We start from the raw sequence: 19573 nt of genomic DNA on the forward strand, positions 1-19573 counted from the left end.
TATGTTGACCAATGTGTAACAGGACATTTAAGTAGTAAATACTAATTAAAAGAAACCTAATTAGTTCATAATACAGGCCCACAACTCACAGCTTTACTCTACTTTTGCTGTATTTATGTTGTTTTCTATTCTGTTTGTTACTAAATTATATTTGTTCAGTTATTACGAACGGCATTTCCTGAGAGCTTTACTTTACTGTTTAGCTGTTAGTATTTTTGGCAAGTTTATTATAAGTGGTCAAATGTTCTAGGATTCTTATCAAAAATGTTTTGTGTTTATGTAAAAAGAGAAATATCAGCTGATTTATACTCTAAAATAGTGATACTGATATCTGCATCACAAATGCAGTGACTGGAAGTCACTGTGATGCGTGTTGTGTCCACTACATACAGTATATAGAAGACAAAGTCAAAAATAACATGAAACCAGATCTTCTTTAAAGACCACAGCCAAGTCTGTGTGTGTAGAGATGAATCACATGGCTCGTAGCTCAGACTGTAACACACTCACCATATTTCCTTTCTGTGTCACACAGCTTTCAGTCGTTTGCTGCAGCAATGCAGCAGCTCGGCTTTGTTTCTGCTCTGTGCTGCGAGGAAGCTGATTGGACAGCGATGCGGCTCTGTCACTCCCTACTCTCCAATGTGCTTTATGTCTAGCACTCCTGTGATATTTGTAGTTAATTCCACACTTACTCTTAATTGGAAAGCAGGCTTGTAAGCAGGAGCTTAGGCTATTAGAAGCAATGTTGTAGCATGGTGTATAGCTATTAATTGTAGTGCAGCAGAGGGTCCAGAAGGAGGCAGAGATGAATGAACACTGAGGCAAAGAGAACACAGTACAGGACAACTCTGAATTAATTACAGCTAACCTTGAACATTTAAATGTCCCACAGGACAGAAACAATGAAGCACTGTTTGTGTGTGTGTGTGTGTGTGTGTGTGCTCGCTTGTGCGTGCATGTTAACATATTCTGCAGTTTACGTCAGTGTGAGGGCATGCACTGAGAGATGGAGAAATGCAGTGTGTGTACTGCTGATGTTTCCTCCCTGCATCCTTCCTCTACCACCCGCTTCCAATGTTATCAGCTGATTGGATGGCTGTTATCAGTGGTTATCAGCTTTATAGATATTTGTTTGAAGGGACATGCTACACCTACTAGTATATTTAGAAGGCTGTTATCATCTATTCACATGGTTGATCACTGATACGAATACAACGGCGCTGACCTCTAGTGGCTGTAGTAGTTATGACGGGAACAAAGGCAAGTTGATTTATTGAGCACGTTCCAGCAACAAGGCAATTCAAAATGCTTTACAAAAAACATTAAAAGCATAAAGACATTACCAAGAAAGAAACATTATTAAATGACATGTAATACATAAAAAAAGTAATTAAAGAGTCAAGAGAACAGAAATAAAACCAAGCTTAAATAGAATAAGACAGGACTAAAACACGTGAATAAAAGTTACAGCGCTGTGTGAGATATGAATAGTTATTGGATTTAATAAAAGGCAGAAACAGAAAAGTCTTCAGCCTTGATTTTAAAGAAGTGAGAGTTGCAGTGGACATGCAGTTTTCTGGGAGTCTGTTCCAGATATATGGAGCATACAAACTAAATGCTGCTTCTCCATATTTAGTTTTGACTTAGGGGACAGAAAGCAGACCCGTTCCTGACGACCTGAGAGTTTTGGATGGTTTGCAATAAAGCAGAAGATCAGAAATGTATTTTGGCCCGAAACCATTAAGTGTTTTATAAACCAGCAGTAATATTTTGAAGACAATTCTTTGACAGACAGAAAGCCAGTGTAAAGACCTCAAAACTGGAGTGATGTCATCCACTTCCTTGATGTTAGTGAGCACTTAGTTGTGCACCTTGTTGAGCGATGCAGCACTGGGCAGAGCTACTGGAGAGGGAAGAAGGACAACAGCACAGGAAACACAGCCGCAACATAGTGGCTGAAAGCATCATCGTCATATATTGTTGTTCTGCTTAATGAAGTGACTCTGCATGTCATTTGTAAACTTAAAGTTACTCCCCACCACTGCTAAACACAGTGTAATCTCCAAAGTAGCATCTCCACTTGGAAATGAAAATAGAACAGGTTGCCACTACATCTCTTAACACACACACCACACACACACACACACACACACACACACACACACACACACACACACACACACACACACACACACACACACACACACACATACACACATCCTGGAAGCTGCAGCAGCAACACTCTGAATCTAAATATCTTATGAGCTTCTCCAATACAACATGGGAGCAAATGGAGTGGCACTAACATGCTAAAGATATGTGTGTGTGTGTGTGTGTGTGTGTGTGTGTGTGTGTGTGTGTGTGTGTGTGTTTGTGTCTGTGTGTGTGTGTGTGTGTGTGTGTAGCCTGCAGCACTCATCTGAAAGCCCATGAGGATTCCAGAAGTGCTTTTCATGAGAGTAATCAGCCACTTAGACAATACACCAAGTAAATGTTACTGCCGAAGTTGGCTAATCAAGGGCACTCAACACGTACACACACACACACACGCACACGCACACACACACACACACAGACCAGCCACATACATGTAAACCCTTCCTGCCACACACATCGATTCAGACAACCCATAGGACAGCTGATAAACATATACATAGTGAGGTCAGAGGTCACAGGAATTTTGACAGGACTTTCCACTGGCGAGGCATCATGGGATTACATCATTTATTTATATTATAACAGATAGCCTTTGGCCACACAGTTTTACAGGCTTGTCTGAAAGCCTGTGGTCGGGCTGGGTGTTTAATCATCCAGTCTGTTTGGATTAAAGAGAAATAAAGTGCTTTATTCGAACGTCTGGTGGGCTGTTTGCTATCACTCAACACCACATTCACTTCTCCAGCAATAAGCCACCTCTTTAGACCTCCAGACATTGTGGGTTTGAGCATGTGTTATAAGAATGAACTGTATATTCAGAGTCTCAGAAGAGATGAGGCGACCCCAGAATGAGACCTCCTGCTGTGCAGAATAATTGTTAGGTATTTGTGATTTGTCACGGTTAAGTGATATACAAAAAAAAAAAGCAGCTACAAATGGGAAACATCAATTAGACTCTTCTGGCTGCAGCTGCAAGAGGCAAAGCAACTGGTAATTAATTATTATAAAGACAAGCAGAGAGATGATCAAAGAGATGATCCGGGATGATGGCAGGGTTACACTCACAACCAAGTAAAGCTTTAGTTGCAGTGTGGCCTTCATAGGAGACAGATCAAATGGATAGAACATACTGAAGCTGTTGTTAGGCATGTCATCATCTTCTAGGCAAAAACATAATATTTCACAAAGGATTATCCCCTCACTTACTGTCCTGTCCAAAACACTGTTGACCCAGCTGTCACCAGTTGGTGTTGGGGTTCTCCGCTCATCTTGGCTGATACACCTCAGCTTTTTCCCTTCCTCTCTTCCAGTGACAGGTGGGCTTCTTTTGTGCATGACACCAACAATCTGTAGCTCACAGTTCCAGCATTATATGCCGAGCTACACATGTAGGGATTGGCTGCTGAAGTGAGTTCTGAGGATTTAAGCAGGAGGTGCTCCCAGCATCCAGATTCCACAGGCTCTACTTTTATTAGTTATTGCACAAGGCAACCTCATTTTTTTTAATTAAACTCTTTTTATTGGTGTTGTAGTTAAGAAGGCAAACATGCTAAATTCAGGTCCATAAACATAGATCATTACATAGCCGGTCAGTTATACAGACACACAAACATATATAGTCAGCGAGATGCAGAGAGACAAGCTAAAAACATTGCAAAACACATGTGTGCCCGCAAAGGGGACAGAAGTAGGTAATTCATAGGCAGATAATACAAGATAATAACAATAATAATGACAAGGCAATCAATTCCTCTCCTTCTAAAAGACTCCTTTTATTATTATTATGTTATGGGACTTTGTCCCAAATTAATTGTCCTATGGAAACTGCTGACTGTTGCTTTTTCAGAGTAACGAGAATATACCTTTCCAGGTCAAAGCAGGTCGTTCTTGAACATGTCTAGGACTATTGTGATGATAGTGAAACAACTGTGGATACACTACAGGCCGTATGATGTATTAGTGCATTGCAGGGACAGTGTCTTTGTACCATAACATCTTCAGGCTATTTCTCTCTCTTTCCTCACTATTTCACTCCTTGTTGTGTTGACATTAGAAGGAAATGACACAGTAAAATCTCTCCTTATTCTGGATGAAAATAGAAGGAAATGGCTGTGCTGCTGAAGTGTGCAGTGGGAAACAGCATTATGTGTGCAGTACAGCCCGTGCTTCACTCTCTCCAAGCCATATCTGGATAATGAGAAATGTAACGGAGTTAAATCAACAGAAAGTATTCACTCTTTTTGTCTCTTTCTCCACCAGGGGTGATCTACACTACTGATATGCTGGACCGCGAGACCAAGGACTCTTATTGGCTAACGGTGTATGCCAGCGACCACGGCGTGGTTCCCCAGTTCGCAACTATCGAGGTATTCGTCCAGGTGGAGGATGTTAACGATAACGCCCCGCTGACCTCAGAGCCGCTGTACCGGCCCTCAGTGCCTGAGAACTCTCCACGAGATGTTTCTGTGATCCAGATCCAGGCCCAGGACCCTGATGCCACACCTCCTGCCGCTGCTGACAGGCTCAACTATCGCATCATCAGTGGAAACCCACAGAACTTCTTCACAATCAACACTCGCACTGGTGAGTAATGGTGTCACCCAGCAGATCACTGTTTGTGTCCCGTGTGAACAGGACATATTTTACCTTACTTTTGTTCCTTAACTTATGTACTTAAACAACATTACGTTACAAACCTTTTCATTTAACATATCAAATGTAGTTATTTGAACTGAAACTACTATCTTTTCCTGAGCCTGACCAAGAATGTTTGTTGCCTAAACCTAAGCAAGTAGTTTTGTAGCGTAAGTAAACTTACATTGGAAGCTTATTTCAATGCAAGGACTATATGCATTTAAAGTGGAAACTGTACGTTTTCTGTGAACAAAGTCTGAAGGGATACTAGAGGAAAACCTAGAGCATCATAGTTTGAAGCGTAGGGCCACTGACCAAGCCGTCGGTAATTAACAATTTGGATATGAAGTGTTGTTGTTTCACCAGACATCTGTGAACTCCTGCAAGAACCCACATTCTAGCATCTTCTAATACCAAAACATTAATTGGACATTCATCAATATGTTTGAAATCTCGAAACCTATTGGCTCTCAGTGTTAAGCAGATGTTAAGCTTTTCGGGCAACGGCCAATATTTCTGGGGTTCCGGTGTAGACAGTGAATATCCGGCCAAGACATCCTCTTGCGTGCACTGCCATTGTTTATAGACAAATTAGCAACTTAATATGCGACGACGTCTAAGACAGGATTGTTTCACAAGTAGGTCCTTTACAAGCTAATTTTAAGCGAATAGGAAGCTAAATAGCGGTCAGATGATAGCCGAAGGGTTGCTTGGGCCAATGTCTTCCACACAGACTTTATATCTGCAGGCAACCAACGCCCGATCAAACGTGATTGGTCAAATGGAAACCAGAACTAAAATGTTGTCCTGTTGCCTACAGATTGTGCATTCATATGCAGATATCTGTTTATAGAGATACAAAGTTTGTCTTTCCAATGTACACTCCAATGAAGGCAACAAACCTAAAGGTAGATAGAGAGATGAGGGCAGAACTGCAAACTGTACAGAGAGAGCTGGAGGACTTGTTGTTCTACACTTTAACCTAAAGAATAGGATTATAAAATAATAGCTATAACAGTTATTATTCCTCTCATTTGCACATGTAATGCAAACAGTTGTAGAGATGTCAGGATGAGAGAAGATCCAGTTCCAGTTTTCTGGGTTTTTGACGTTTCCTCATTCAGTTAGTTGATAACAGTGCATACATGTAATTAGAGGGACTTAGAGCAGCACCGTGTGTTACAATAATAGCATCTCTATAGAATGTGTGCGATGAAGTAGAGGGAGTGAAGAGAAGGAAGAGAAGGCGGTTGCCGGGTGAAACAACAACAACAGCTGCAACATCGTCTGGGAACATGAACACACACATCCCTCTGAACGCTGCCTCACACAGTTTGTTCTACAGATAAGGCGGAGGTGGTCGTGGTGGAGAGAGGGGGAAATATAATTGGCTGTTGCTATATTTATCTTTTCTTTAGTCAAGATCCCTTTGCTTTGAATTTGATTCTATTCCACCCATTTGTCTCAAGCAACTTCTCCTCTCTGTCTTTCTGCCTTTATTAAAGAGATTCTTGCACTTTGCTTTTATATATTGTCGTCTTTTATCTCATCATGTCCTCTCTTCCTGTCATGCACTCTGATTTACTCCGACTATCTCCTTCATAGCTGTTTTCCAATGTGTATTGCCACGATGTTTATTATCTCCTCTCTCTGTCTCAATGGCGGATGTTGAATATTTGATTTTGTCATGATGAAACTTTGATGAGGGACTGCAGATCATCCATAAGCCTGTAGCACTCTTCCTCTCTAGCTGACACGTTTGTTGTTTATTTCCTCTGTCCATCTGCATGATTGTCTCTTTCGCTCTCTGTTTATTCCTTTATCACTTTTCCTCTAATTCTAACCTCATTTCTGTTTCCGTGGCATCATAGAGACCCTCAGCGTCAGTGAAACTACAGCTGTAGTTGACATGCTCTGGCTGTGAAGCTACTCTTACAGTCTGCTTTACTCAGGCTTTTGCACATTCTTCAAACACATATGTTATTGATATGTTATATATAGCCAGTGTCTACACACACGGCAACAGGTCTTCAGTCACACACTGCTGTGAACCGCTCCTACTTAGTTTTCTGCTCCAGGGCCGAGGGTGTTACTAACTTCAGTATGAACCTCGTTAACCTTACTCAGCAGCTGGCAAACAAGACACGGGATCTTTGCTTGGGTCTTAATTAGCTGAAGCATTTATTTACATCCAAAGTTATTTAGCTGAAACTGTTGGGAGGTTTACACTTCCTGGTTTAAATTGATGTTTTTAGGACTTTTCAGCTTTATTTCACAGGTTAAAACATGTGTAAGACATTTAATCAAAAAGTAATGAAGTGTAATAAGTTACATTACTTTGATGAAGTTAGTAAAATAATTACATTACTGATTCCATTTTATCATGGTAACTAAAGTGACCTTTACAACCCTGGAAATGAAAGAGGAAACACAATCTTACTGTAAACTGTACTGTTTAAGTGTCTTTGAGACTTCAATCTATTTGTCCCTCTTATGTGTAAGTATGATTGTGTGTTATATGAGTGCCTTTAAAATGCTTGTGAGCACACAACAGTGCTGTGGAGCAACAGATCCAGTGGTGTTAGACAAGGTGCTGCTACAAATGATAAAAAAAATAAGAATACAAATAATTTCACAATAATAATGATTAACATAATATCTTTTAGCACTTTCTTTGTGATATTTAGTGAATAAAACAAGACGGCATATTGAGTGACTGTAACTCATTAAAGGTATAATATGTAACATTTCCACATTAAAATGTCTAAAAACCACTAGATTTATTTTATACATTGTCTTTAATTAGATACTTGCATTATTCCAAATGTTTCCAACAATTTTCAAACACAGAGAAATGTAATTTTATTCACGGTAACGGTGCGTGTCCTCTGGTCTCTTGTCACGCCGTTGTATCCCCTTTGAGCATGCATCAGCGTCATCAGTCATACATGTCATTTTTATCCAGTTATAAGACACATCTTTGTCCTACTCTTTTTAGATCTTGGTGGTTTTGACTTTATATATATATATTAATCAGATGAAGGATTTTAGTCATCGCATGTCTGGGTCTTAAGTTATCAGAGAAACAAGCCGAGCAAACGTTAGCAGTTAGCTTGCAGTCGTCCTGTGTCCGCCGGGGAAACACTGATGGACTGATGTGACTCATATTTACTTTATGAATAACAGTAACTTAAAACTTTCTCACCTGGCGTCTCACTTCAACCTGCTGAAATTCTTCATTCCCCTTATTAATGAATTTATCTTCACTTCATTTCTGAGCTGGTTGAAGAAGATAGAGAGTGCCTGATCTTTGGTAGATCCAAGATCTGTGTGAGGACATAATATCCTGATTTCCCAAATGATGTACTTGTGATTTCTCAACTAAAGGAGATAAGAAAGGAAGCTTCCTCATATATTTCTAAAGGGTGGATCCCAAACATCCCAGACATCATTACCTTGTATAGCGACAGTGTAGAATGTGAATTGAGTCAGTTGTGCCATCACTTTGTGTCATTGACCTTTATAATCCTCTGCTGTCAGCCCGCCTCCTCTTTCTGTGCATGTTTACTCTGTAAGTACATTGTAGGTATTGTGGAAGCCTTAAACCCTCCATTCATCACACAGGCTTCAGTAATCCTATCTATATGGTAATCAACACACACACACACACACACACACACACACACACACACACACACACACACACACACACACATTGACCGATATGTTCCATTGTGTGAGATTTGTGTTCCCATTGTATTTAAGTATTCCTACTTCATTACCTCTAGTCATTTCTCTATCGCTCACTCACTCACTTCCTTTGTCCCCACCAGTCTTCTTCAGGTGCCTCATATATATATATATATATATATATATATATATATATATATATATACTATATATATATACTATATATATATATATACTATAAATATATATATATATATACTATATATATATATACATATATATATATATATACATATATATATATATATATACTAGATATATATACTATATACTATATTATATATGTATATATATATATATATATATATATATATATATATATATATATATATGTATATATATATATATATATATATAAACATATTTTATTTTCAATTACTATTTTGGCTTCCAATGATTATGAAAATCCTCTTCAGGTATATATATATATATATATATATATACAGTATATCTCAAAAGTGAGTACACCCTTTAGATTTTTGCAAATATTCTGTTATATCCTTTCAGGGGATAACATTATCCTACTGAAACTTTGATATAACTTAAAGTAGTCAGTGTGCTGCTTGAATAACAGTATAGATTTATTGTCCTTTGGAAATTACTCAGTACACAGCTGTTAATGTCTAAACAGCTGGCAACAAAAGTGAGTACACCCCATAGTGAACATGTCTAAATTGTGCCCAAAGTGTCAATATTTTGTGTGACCACCATTGTTATCTAGCACTGCTTTAACCCTCCTGGGCATGGAATTCACCAGAGCTGCACAGGTTGCTTCTGGAATCTTCTTCCACTCCTCCACGACGACATCACGGAGCGCACGGATGTTGGACACCTTGCACTCCTCCACCTTCCTCTTGAGGATGCCCCACATGTGCTCAATTGGGTTTAGGTCTGGAGACATACTTGGCCAGTCCATCACCTTAACCTTCAGCTTCTTCAGCAAGGCCGTTGTCATCTTGGAGGTGTGTTTAGGGTCATTATCATGTTGGAAAACTGCCCTACGGCCCAGTTTCCGAAGAGAGGGGATCATGCTCTGCTGCAGGATGTCACAGTATATATTGGAATTCATGTGTCCCTCAATGAAATGCAGCTCCCCAGTGCCGGCAGCACTCATGCAGCCCCAGACCATGATGCTGCCACCACCATGCTTGACTGTAGGCAAAACACATTTGTCTTGGTACTCCTCACCAGGGTGCCGCCACACACGCCGGACACCATCTGACCCAAACAGGTTTATTTTGGTCTCATCAGACCACAGGACATGGTTCCAGTAACTCATGTTCTTGGATTCATTGTCTTCAGCAAACTGTTTGCGGGCTTTCTTATGCATCGGTTTCAGAAGGGGCTTCTGTCTGGGGCGACGGCCATACAAACCGATTTGATGCAGTGTGCGGCGTATGGTCTGGGCACTGACAGGCTGACATCCCACTTCTGCAACCTCTGCAGCAATGCTGGAAGCACTCGCACGTCTATTTTTGGAAACCAACCTCTGGATATGACGCTGAGCACGTGGACTCAACTTCTTTGGTCGACCCTGGCGAGGCCTGTTCCGAGTGGAACCTGTCCTGGAAAACCGCTGTATGATCTTAGCCACTGTGCTGCAACTCATTTTCATGGTGTTGGCAATCTTCTTATAGCCAAGGCCATCTTTGTGAAGCGCAATAATCCTTTTTTTCAGCCGCTCAGAGAGTTCCTTGCCATGAGGTGCCATGTTGTCCAGCATTCAGAGAGAATTGTGCCCAAAACACCAAATTTAACAGCCCTGCTTATCATTTACACCTGAATCCTTGTAACACTAACGAGTCACATGACACCAGGGCGGGAAAACAACATCATTGGGCACAATTAGGACATGTTCACTATGGGGTGTACTCACTTTTGTTGCCAGCTGTTTAGACATTAACAGCTGTGTACTGAGTAATTTTCAAAGGACAATAAATCTATACTGTTATTCAAGCAGCACACTGACAGTACTTTAAGTTATATCAAAGTTTCCCAGTTAGGATAAGGTTATCCCTTGAAGGAATACAGAATATTTGCAAAAATCTAAAGGGTGTACTCACTTTGAGATATACTAATATATATATATATAATATATATTATAATATATATATATATATATATATATAATATATATATATATAAAATATATATGATATTACTATATATATATATATATATATATATATATTATATATATATATATTATATTCTCTATCTCTCTCTCACTTCTCTCTCTCTCTTCTCTATTGTATTCTATATCTTCTCTATCTCTCATCTGTTATCTCTCTTCCTCTCTTCTTCCTATCTCTCTCTCTCATCTATCCCTGTTATATCTCCCTCATCTATTCTCTCTCGCTCTACTCTCTGTGTCTCTCTCTCATCTCTCCCTCTCTCTCTCTCTGTTGTGTCTCTATTCTGTCCTATCTCTTTCTCTACTTCCTCTTCTCTCTCTCGTCATCTGTGTCTCTCTCTCTACTATATAATATATATAGTATGTGGTATATATATATATACTGTATATATATATATATATATATATATATATAGTATATATTATATATACTATACTATATATATATATATATATATATATTTTTCTGGATTTTTCGTTTCTTGTGTCAATCAAGCGCACCCCTTTCCTGAACAGTGGCGCTTGGTGTGGGAGGTTCCCCTCGTGGGATGTCCTCTGTGACCGGCTCTAGAAAGGCTTGGCGTGAGCTTTCTAGCTCCCCTTGCCTGGACCCCGCCAATTCCAGGGCCGTGGACTTAGTGCAAGCTGTGCCTGACACTACATGTCAGAATTTCAGTGATAGAGGGGATGGAGGTTTTGTGTGTTCTATACATAGTTTTGTGAATTATGTCTATCCCAATATTTCACTGTCTTTAACCCTCCTACCTTTAACCATCCTAATGATTTACTCTTAGTTTCCATGTTTTTGTGGATATTTTGCAACTATGCAAGAATTAATCAAAGTAACCACAGTGCATCTGCCGTGTGTAATTGCCCTTTGACAACATGCGTCAGTCAGATTAGAGAGTGCAGATGGAACTCACACCTGCAGCCTTCAGATGGCTGAAAAATGAGTTAATCAACTGAAACTGAAGGCCTTCATGCAGCGTGCAGACTGAAGTTGGGAACAATTATATATTAATTTACTCCACCTTACTTGATTTGTTTGGTACATTTAGATGTGTCCACTGGTTGAAGAATATACAATGAAAGTGAAACAAACAAGCAAATCATAAATTATAGGAGTTTTATAGGTTTAAATATGTGTGTCTAAACCAATTGATCTATTAATCAAAATAGCACAGTAACCCAAAATTATTATTTATGTAGAAAGGTGAAGTTGGGGTGTGGAGGTTGGAGTAGTGTGCATGTACTGTAGAATGATGCTCTTGTCCTATTGTATTTGTCATTCAATATTACTATCAATCTCACAACAACAGTTAAGATGTTGGCTGCTAGTTAACAAGCAGTCACACTCTTGCTGTATTTGATGCAAGTAAGTTAATTCTGGTCAGTCTGCTTTCTATTTCCTACAATGAGAGACTGGCTGCAGTGCAATTGAGATATTTCCTTGTAGTTGATCTTCTTGTGGCAGATTAGAGTACCTCTGTCATGAGTTAATCCTGTAGGAATGTTTGAATGTACATAGTGACAGTGGGTGTGGAGGAACACACTGAATATGTTGCTCTGACTGATGACTGACTTAAACTCCTTCCACAGTGATTTAATTGCTTGGTGGCAAGCATCTTCTAGCCTCCTTCCCACATCTTGTCCTCCATCTTTGGCATATTTGTCCACCTCCCCCATTTTTTCCTCGGGTCTCTTATTCTGTTTCTCATTCTAATTGCTGTTTCTCAATCAAACAGCAATTAAACTTTTGGCTTCTGGAGAGACAGCGTGTGTGTGGATTACCGTGAGGAAAGCTTTTTGTCGGGGGGACAGGCTCTCAGTGTTAACAAGGGTTACTTATCCTAAATAAATGACCATCACTAAGCCTTGATTTCTTCATAAAAAATAAATATTTTTCCGCAAAATCCTTCACCATAGTCTTATACTTATATATCATATATAGCATATCCCCACAAGAAGCACACATAGACAGAAGAGGCACCAAAGATGAACAATTTTTAAATATGTTTAATTAATTTAATTATTTATTCTGCATGGTTCCTGATTGACTAGTTTCTTTCAGTCAGAGCACCACCAAGCGTTTTACAACACAAGCCAGCATTCACCCATTAACACACACACTCACACACTGGTGGCAGAGGCTACCATACAAGGTGCCACCTGCTCATCAGGAGCCATAATATTCACATGGACACTCACAGTATATTGCCCAAGTACCCTCCGATTAGTAAACCATCGCCAATTGGTTTTTCTACTGCCCTTTAGCGTCAGACCTTTCTTTTAGGAGCCATGTTTTACACAGCCTTATTGACCAGTTGGCTCAACAAATTGGCGCCGCTACATAACAACAAAACATTGAGCGTTATAACAATCTCACCCACCCCGCCCGCCAAGCAATTGTGGCCTTAAACAACCGCAGCGTGTTTAGGCCAGCGGCCTGACCTTGAGACAAATTTGCCAATAATCAAACTGGCAAAAATAAATCAGGGCTCCTGGAAGTCTGGGGCGTCGGGGCAGTTGCTCCTTAACCCCAGTATTAGGATGCTCATTTAATGTATAAATAAACACATTTAATGTATAAATAAACCAAAACTGCCAGACAGCTGGTGGACAGTTTGGGTTGGAACTATATTAAGCACTTCCTAAGCCCTGGCTGTTGATATATATATACACTTTATTATTGTTTAAATTGCTATTGACCTGGAGTGGCCCAGAGACAACACCACTTGCCTGACAGAGATGGAGCGTGGCATTGTGGAGGGGCTTGTGGAAATAGGACATTCCTGAGGTCGGCGACAGGTAGCCCTCAGCATAGACCCAAATGGGATAAAACAGACAGGAAAACTCCATAAAACAGGGAAAGTCACTAAAAGCAGGCCGTCAGTTACATGGCTGGAGCTATAGAGAGGAGCTATCTATAGTGAAAATACACAGTAGCAGATCTGGGGAATTCCTCAATTCTACAGGTACAGTATATGTGGGTTAGGGCAGCTATGCAGGCTGGAGGAGGATCAGGTGATTGGCAAATGAACGCTGAGCAAGGCTGGTAGACAAGAGTGTAATGGCGGGGACGCAACTCAACAGTCATCAACTGGCCCCACGGGCTCCATTGGTGGCCCACTTACAGTTTGAGGGCTAATGATTTGCATTGCTCTCCCAGGATTTTGAAGATGATTGCTAACATGTTCTTAAAGGGATAGGGGGGGTTCGGGTCGTTCATGTGCACGCACAGACATAGAGCTGGCTGAAAATCTGCAAAATAGTCCTTTAACTCAAACCTACCCACTTTGACTCCATTGCCAACCAACTTGGACATTTTTTATGGGACTCTTTGGTATACCCTATGTGTTTTGCCAAAAGTGATACATATTCAACTGCCAACTATCCTATGTGGAGCCCACATGGACATGTTAACTGAGACGTATGTAAGTTGTATGTATGCTGACATGATTGCTCTCATTATTGTGAGACCTCCTAATTAGATCAGGACTCCAGTTAATGAAATGCTAATGCAGACGGTGCAGCTGCTGAGACTTAACTTCACATAACTTCACAAACATTTATAACATAAACATGCAATGGTGATACCGTAATGTTGTTGCCGTTTGTTATTAGGTTTCTGTCAGGGGGGGCATTTTACAACAGCTGGTGTATGTGTGTATGGCGAGAGGAAGGAACTTGTGTGTGGGCATACTCTAGTTTTGTGATGCATGTCTGTGTGTCTCAGTGTGTTATTACAATAATGTGCATTTATATCTCAAGTGCTTGATGTGTTTTTTAGTGTGTCTTTTACCGGGTGTTAATATTCTATGTGTGTAATGTTGTGGGTTTTTGTATGTGTATACTGTATTGTCAGCTGTGGCATAACAGCTGGATACATGTAAAGGGACAGTAGTAAATAGGCTGTGTGCGTGCGTGTGCGTGTGTGTGTGTGTGTGTGTGTGTGTGTGTGTGTGTGTGTGTGTGTGTGCGTTGTGTAGTGTAGTTGTTGAGTGCTGTCACATTCCCTTCCTTGTTAAAGCTAATAAATTGGCACACAACAGATGCAGGAGCTGGATTCAGCTGCTTCTGGCTTGTTAGCATGTCAGTCTGCCTGGCTAATGTAGCATAAAAGTCATCAGTTGTGTTCTCATTAATCAATAGTGTTTTTCTCTGATTGTTAAGATTACATTTATGACTAGAACAGTCCACAGCTAAGCAGTGCGTATAGAGGCTGTCAGTATTGATCAATATTATTAACAGGTTGGACCCTGGCTATGACGCTTGAGGTTAAACCACGACAGATGCAAGGGCCTGAGCCTTTTTGGGATCCATAGCAACATTTATTTGGTGCCCCACTGCTGGAGGCCAGTCCCCTAGCCACTGCTTATTTTATGCAACGTGCATCATTCACCATTCCTTCCTTTTTTAATCATTCAAAATATTAGATTTACTCCAAATGTTACTTTCTGCATCATATGTGTTTGAGATAAAGAGTATAATGTAATGGACTGTTGGATTAGATTTTCTATTGTGTCTGCGAACATTACGTAACATCATCATAACATTTGCTCATTTTATAACTTGGATTTTCTCCAGCTGTACTCGTCTGCATCCTATCTAAGGCTAATTTGGAGGTAAATCAAAAAAGAAAGTGCAAATACAAAAGGCAAGACAAGCTTATTAATACAACATATGTCAAGGCAATCTAAACTGCTTTACAAAAAACATTAAAAGCATTAAGACATAATATATATGGCTAAATAATCACATTTATAAAATTATTTAAATACATTTAAAAACATTAAAGAGCCAAGAGAACATAAATAAAACCAAGCTTAAATAGAATAAGACAGGACTAAAACACGTGAATAAAAGTTACAGCGCTGTGTGAGATATGAATTTGAATAGTTATTGGATTTAATAAAAGGCAGAAACAGAAAAGTCTTCAGCCTTGATTTTAAAGAAGTGAGAGTTGCAGTGGACATGCAGTTTTCTGGGAGTCTGTTCCAGATATATGGAGCATACAAACTAAATGCTGCTTCTCCATATTTAGTTTTGACTTAGGGGACAGAAAGCAGACCCGTTCCTGACGACCTGAGAGTTTTGGATGGTTTGCAATAAAGCAGAAGATCAGAAATGTATTTTGGCCCGAAACCATTAAGTGTTTTATAAACCAGCAGTAATATTTTGAAGACAATTCTTTGACAGACGGAAAGCCAGTGTAAAGACCTCAAAACTGGAGTGATGTGATCCACTTCCTTGATGTTAGTGAGCACCTAGTTGTGCACCTCGTTGAGCGATGCAGCACTGGGCAGAGCTACTGGAGAGGGAAGAAGGACAACAGCACAGGAAACACAGCCGCAACATAGTGGCTGAAAGCATCATCGTCATATATTGTTGTTCTGCTTAATGAAGTGACTCTGCATGTCATTTGTAAACTTAAAGTTACTCCCCACCACTGCTAAACACAGTGTAATCTCCAAAGTAGCATCTCCACTTGGAAATGAAAATAGAACAGGTTGCCACTACATCTCTTAACACACACACACACACACACACACACACACACACACACACACACACACACACACACACACACACACACACACACACACACACACATGCACACACACACATACACAGTATAGTGGCAGTGGCACATGTGGAGTGATGTGATCCACTTTCTTGGTGTTAGTGAAGACTCGAGCAGCAGCGTTCTAAATCAGCTGCAGCTGTCAAATCTTTTTTTGTGAGACCTTTAAAGCCACTGTTACAGTAATCGAGTCAACTGAAGATAAATGCATGGAAAAGTTTTTCCAAATCCTGCTGAGATATAAGTTGATAGTAACGCTGACTTTTTATCGTTCCTCCTTCGCGCCAAAAACAATTGCCTCAGTTTTATCTTTGTTTAAGTATAGAAAAGTCAGGCACATCCAATCATTGATTTGTTCAATGATTGATACTCAGTGCTTGTATTTGACCGAAGTTCTCTGGGGAAATGTTTATGTAAATGTGTGTGTCGTCTGCATAGTTACAGTAATTTATTTAGTTGTTTTCCATAATCTGAGCCAGTGGAAGCATGTAGATGTTAAAGAAAAAAGGCCCCAGACTGGAGCCTTGAGGAACTCCGCATGTCATATTTGTCTGCTCAGATGTATAATTGATCACCTAAAACAAGGTATTCCCTGTCCTTTAAGTAGGATTCATGCCAGTTTAGTACTGTGCCAGAAAGTCCTACCCAGTTTTCAAGTCGGTCTAGTGATACATTGAGGTCGACTGTGTCAAATGCAGCACTGAGATCTAATAATACAAAGACTGAGATTTGGCCACTGTGTGTGTTTAAGTGGATATTGTTGAAGACCTTAACAAGAGCAGTCTCAGTGCTGTGGTGTAGTTGAAAGCCTGACTGGAAGACATCATACAGTTGTTTAGTGCCAGGCAGTTACAGCCAATGCATTGTTATGTTTTAATGTGGTGGATTAAACTAGGGCAGGGTACCATTGCTAGCATCCAGGTCTTGTCCAGTCAGCAACACATCTCTTCACTCATCACTCCACTCCTCTCCTCTTTTTTCTTGTCATTCTCTTCATTCTTTGTATATTTCTCCTCCCTCTTGTCAAGGTTAACAAACTGAAAATGTTCTGACAGCTGAGAGGTCAGCAAAATCATTTGCTTCCCCCAGAGAAGGAAAGCACTGGAAAGATTAAATGTTCTCAAAAAGGCTGTATATAGAGTTGTGTTGTAAAACTCCTTTTCCTGAATGGTCTATATAGCACCAAGCTTGCATGGATTCACATCAAGCATGTTGACTGTGAACACATTCTCTTTGGAGGCTTACAAATGCAAGATGCATCACTCAAATAAATGGCGTTTCTTTTTGCAGTTGCTACTACTCAACTACTTGTACTTACACTACGTGTAACAATTGTGTAGTTAACTGAGAATAAATATACATATCATTTCATTTGCAGGATTACAAGAATGATGCTGGATATTTATGTTTGTGATTTAGTCTAAGCTTTTTTATTTTTTATTAAGTGTTCTTAAAAGCATTTTAATAAAAAATGATAATATCTAAATACCATTAAATTTATTATATGAAAATATTATTTAGTTTGCTACTTCATCAAACGGCAGAAAAAAGTCACCAACTGTCTGTTTGCAGCTCTGAGCTCTTTTAACCACACAGCCTGCAGCTCATTTTAGAAGTCTGTGTGATTGGCTGCTGAGTGGGATATTTGTATCACACCACTGTAGATTACTTTAGGGATCAAGTATTGTACAAAAAGAACTAGCAGGTGTAACGTGTTGCCCAACTTTGTCTGAAGGCAATAGATTATTTACCTGAACCGAATGGCCGCATTCAAAGCCTGCCATCATAGAGAGGGGGGAACAGGATATTGTTTGAACATGGGGTTAAGGATGCACATTGGGAGTATTAGTTTTAAAAAAAAGATAAAATAATCTGTTCTCAAGGTCAAGTTATTAGCATTTTCCAAAGCTTTCACCTTCTTCGCACAGCCTTCTACAGCAAATGGAGTTTCCTTAGCTGTCATTGCATGGCACTATCTGGAAACACCACACCAGTCATTAACGTACTGCTCAGCTGGCTGTCCTTGTGTTGTGTGTTGTACATTACCCCTGCTGTTTATATTTTGTATATATTGTTAATTGTACATTTTAATTGTAATTTTTTTATACTTATGCACCAATGTTACCAGAGCAAATTCCTTGTAGGTGAAAACCTACATGGCAATTAAAATGATTCTGATTCTGATTCTGATGTTATCCACTGGGAAAGGGTCGATTTTAAGTAACCGAAGAAGAAGGAGCGGATCACTTGTCCTCCTTTCAGTCTGCGAAGAATGACATTTCCATATTTGATTTACTGTTTGATGCCCTCAAAAAACAAAACCCACTCCTGTCAGAGCTCAACACTGGAAATAAGCTGCTGAAATGGTGGCTATATTTGTCATTCAGAAACAATATGACATCCATAAAACATCCCAAAGCTTTCCTACATCTCATTTGTAGAGCAAATATGGTTCTTAATTGTTTTAACTGGAAGTATTTACAACTAATTAAAATGGAGCTGTGATATACAACTAATAGGATCATTGGGTTTGGATTTTGTTCGATTCCATCAATCCACTTATTGCTGTTTATCTGAGTGTTGTACACAAAGTATCCCAGGCATCCTTCTTCCTCTTACTGGGAAATTCCTAAAGTGTTCCCGGGCCTGTCAGGATAATCCCCCCAGTGTTCTGGGTCTGCCCTGGGATCTCCTTCTAGTTGAATGTGTCTCTGAATATGCTCTCACCACCTCAGCTATAAGATACTTCAACTCCTTTACTCAGGACAGTGAGAAATCCACTGTTTTCAGGCAGTTTACCATGTGCATGGAGTGGAGTGGAGGTTATGTTGTGTTCAATAACCAAGGGATAATGCACAGCAAGCCATGAGGTTATCAAAACACATTTACATTACAGAAGGTTAAGGTTTCTACTGTACATCGACTCATCATGGCATGTTTCCATAACTATACTTGTGATTGATGACAACCAACCAACCAAAACCAAACAGATTGAATCATTTTAAGACCAATGAAGTTTGGCTTTGGGAGCTTTCACACCTAATGGTTCAGACCAGAATGTCAAGGTCCCCACATATCTTGAAAAACCTTGAATCATCATGGTATAATGAAAGTGTGCGTGTGCGTGTCTAATTTTCGATTATCTCGTCAACTCTTGGACCGATCTATTTCCAGCTTGCCGTGTGTTGTTGATGCCCCGAGGGAGTTCAGTGTCGTGCTTGAAGTTATTCGGATCAGCAGTGTTGATCAAAATGTTGCGCCACCCGTTCAATAAAGAGCTCTCCATGTGTGTCGGCCAGTCTGAAGACATT

The 19573-nt window shown here is 39.8% G+C and overlaps 1 protein-coding gene across 1 annotated transcript in view; it reads left to right on the forward strand.

The window, feature by feature from the left end:
- fat3a (FAT atypical cadherin 3a) overlaps nucleotides 1–19573 on the forward strand; it is a 116553-nt gene that overhangs the window by 21108 nt on the left and 75872 nt on the right. Inside the window, exon 2 of the mRNA XM_029445966.1 lies at nucleotides 4420–4743. Within this exon, the coding sequence (XP_029301826.1) occupies nucleotides 4420–4743 (324 nt within the window). The remainder of the gene's footprint in view (nucleotides 1–4419; nucleotides 4744–19573) is intronic.

The sequence above is a fragment of the Cottoperca gobio genome, chromosome 13 (assembly GCF_900634415.1).
Source record: "Cottoperca gobio chromosome 13, fCotGob3.1, whole genome shotgun sequence".
Classification (NCBI taxonomy): domain Eukaryota; kingdom Metazoa; phylum Chordata; class Actinopteri; order Perciformes; family Bovichtidae; genus Cottoperca; species Cottoperca gobio.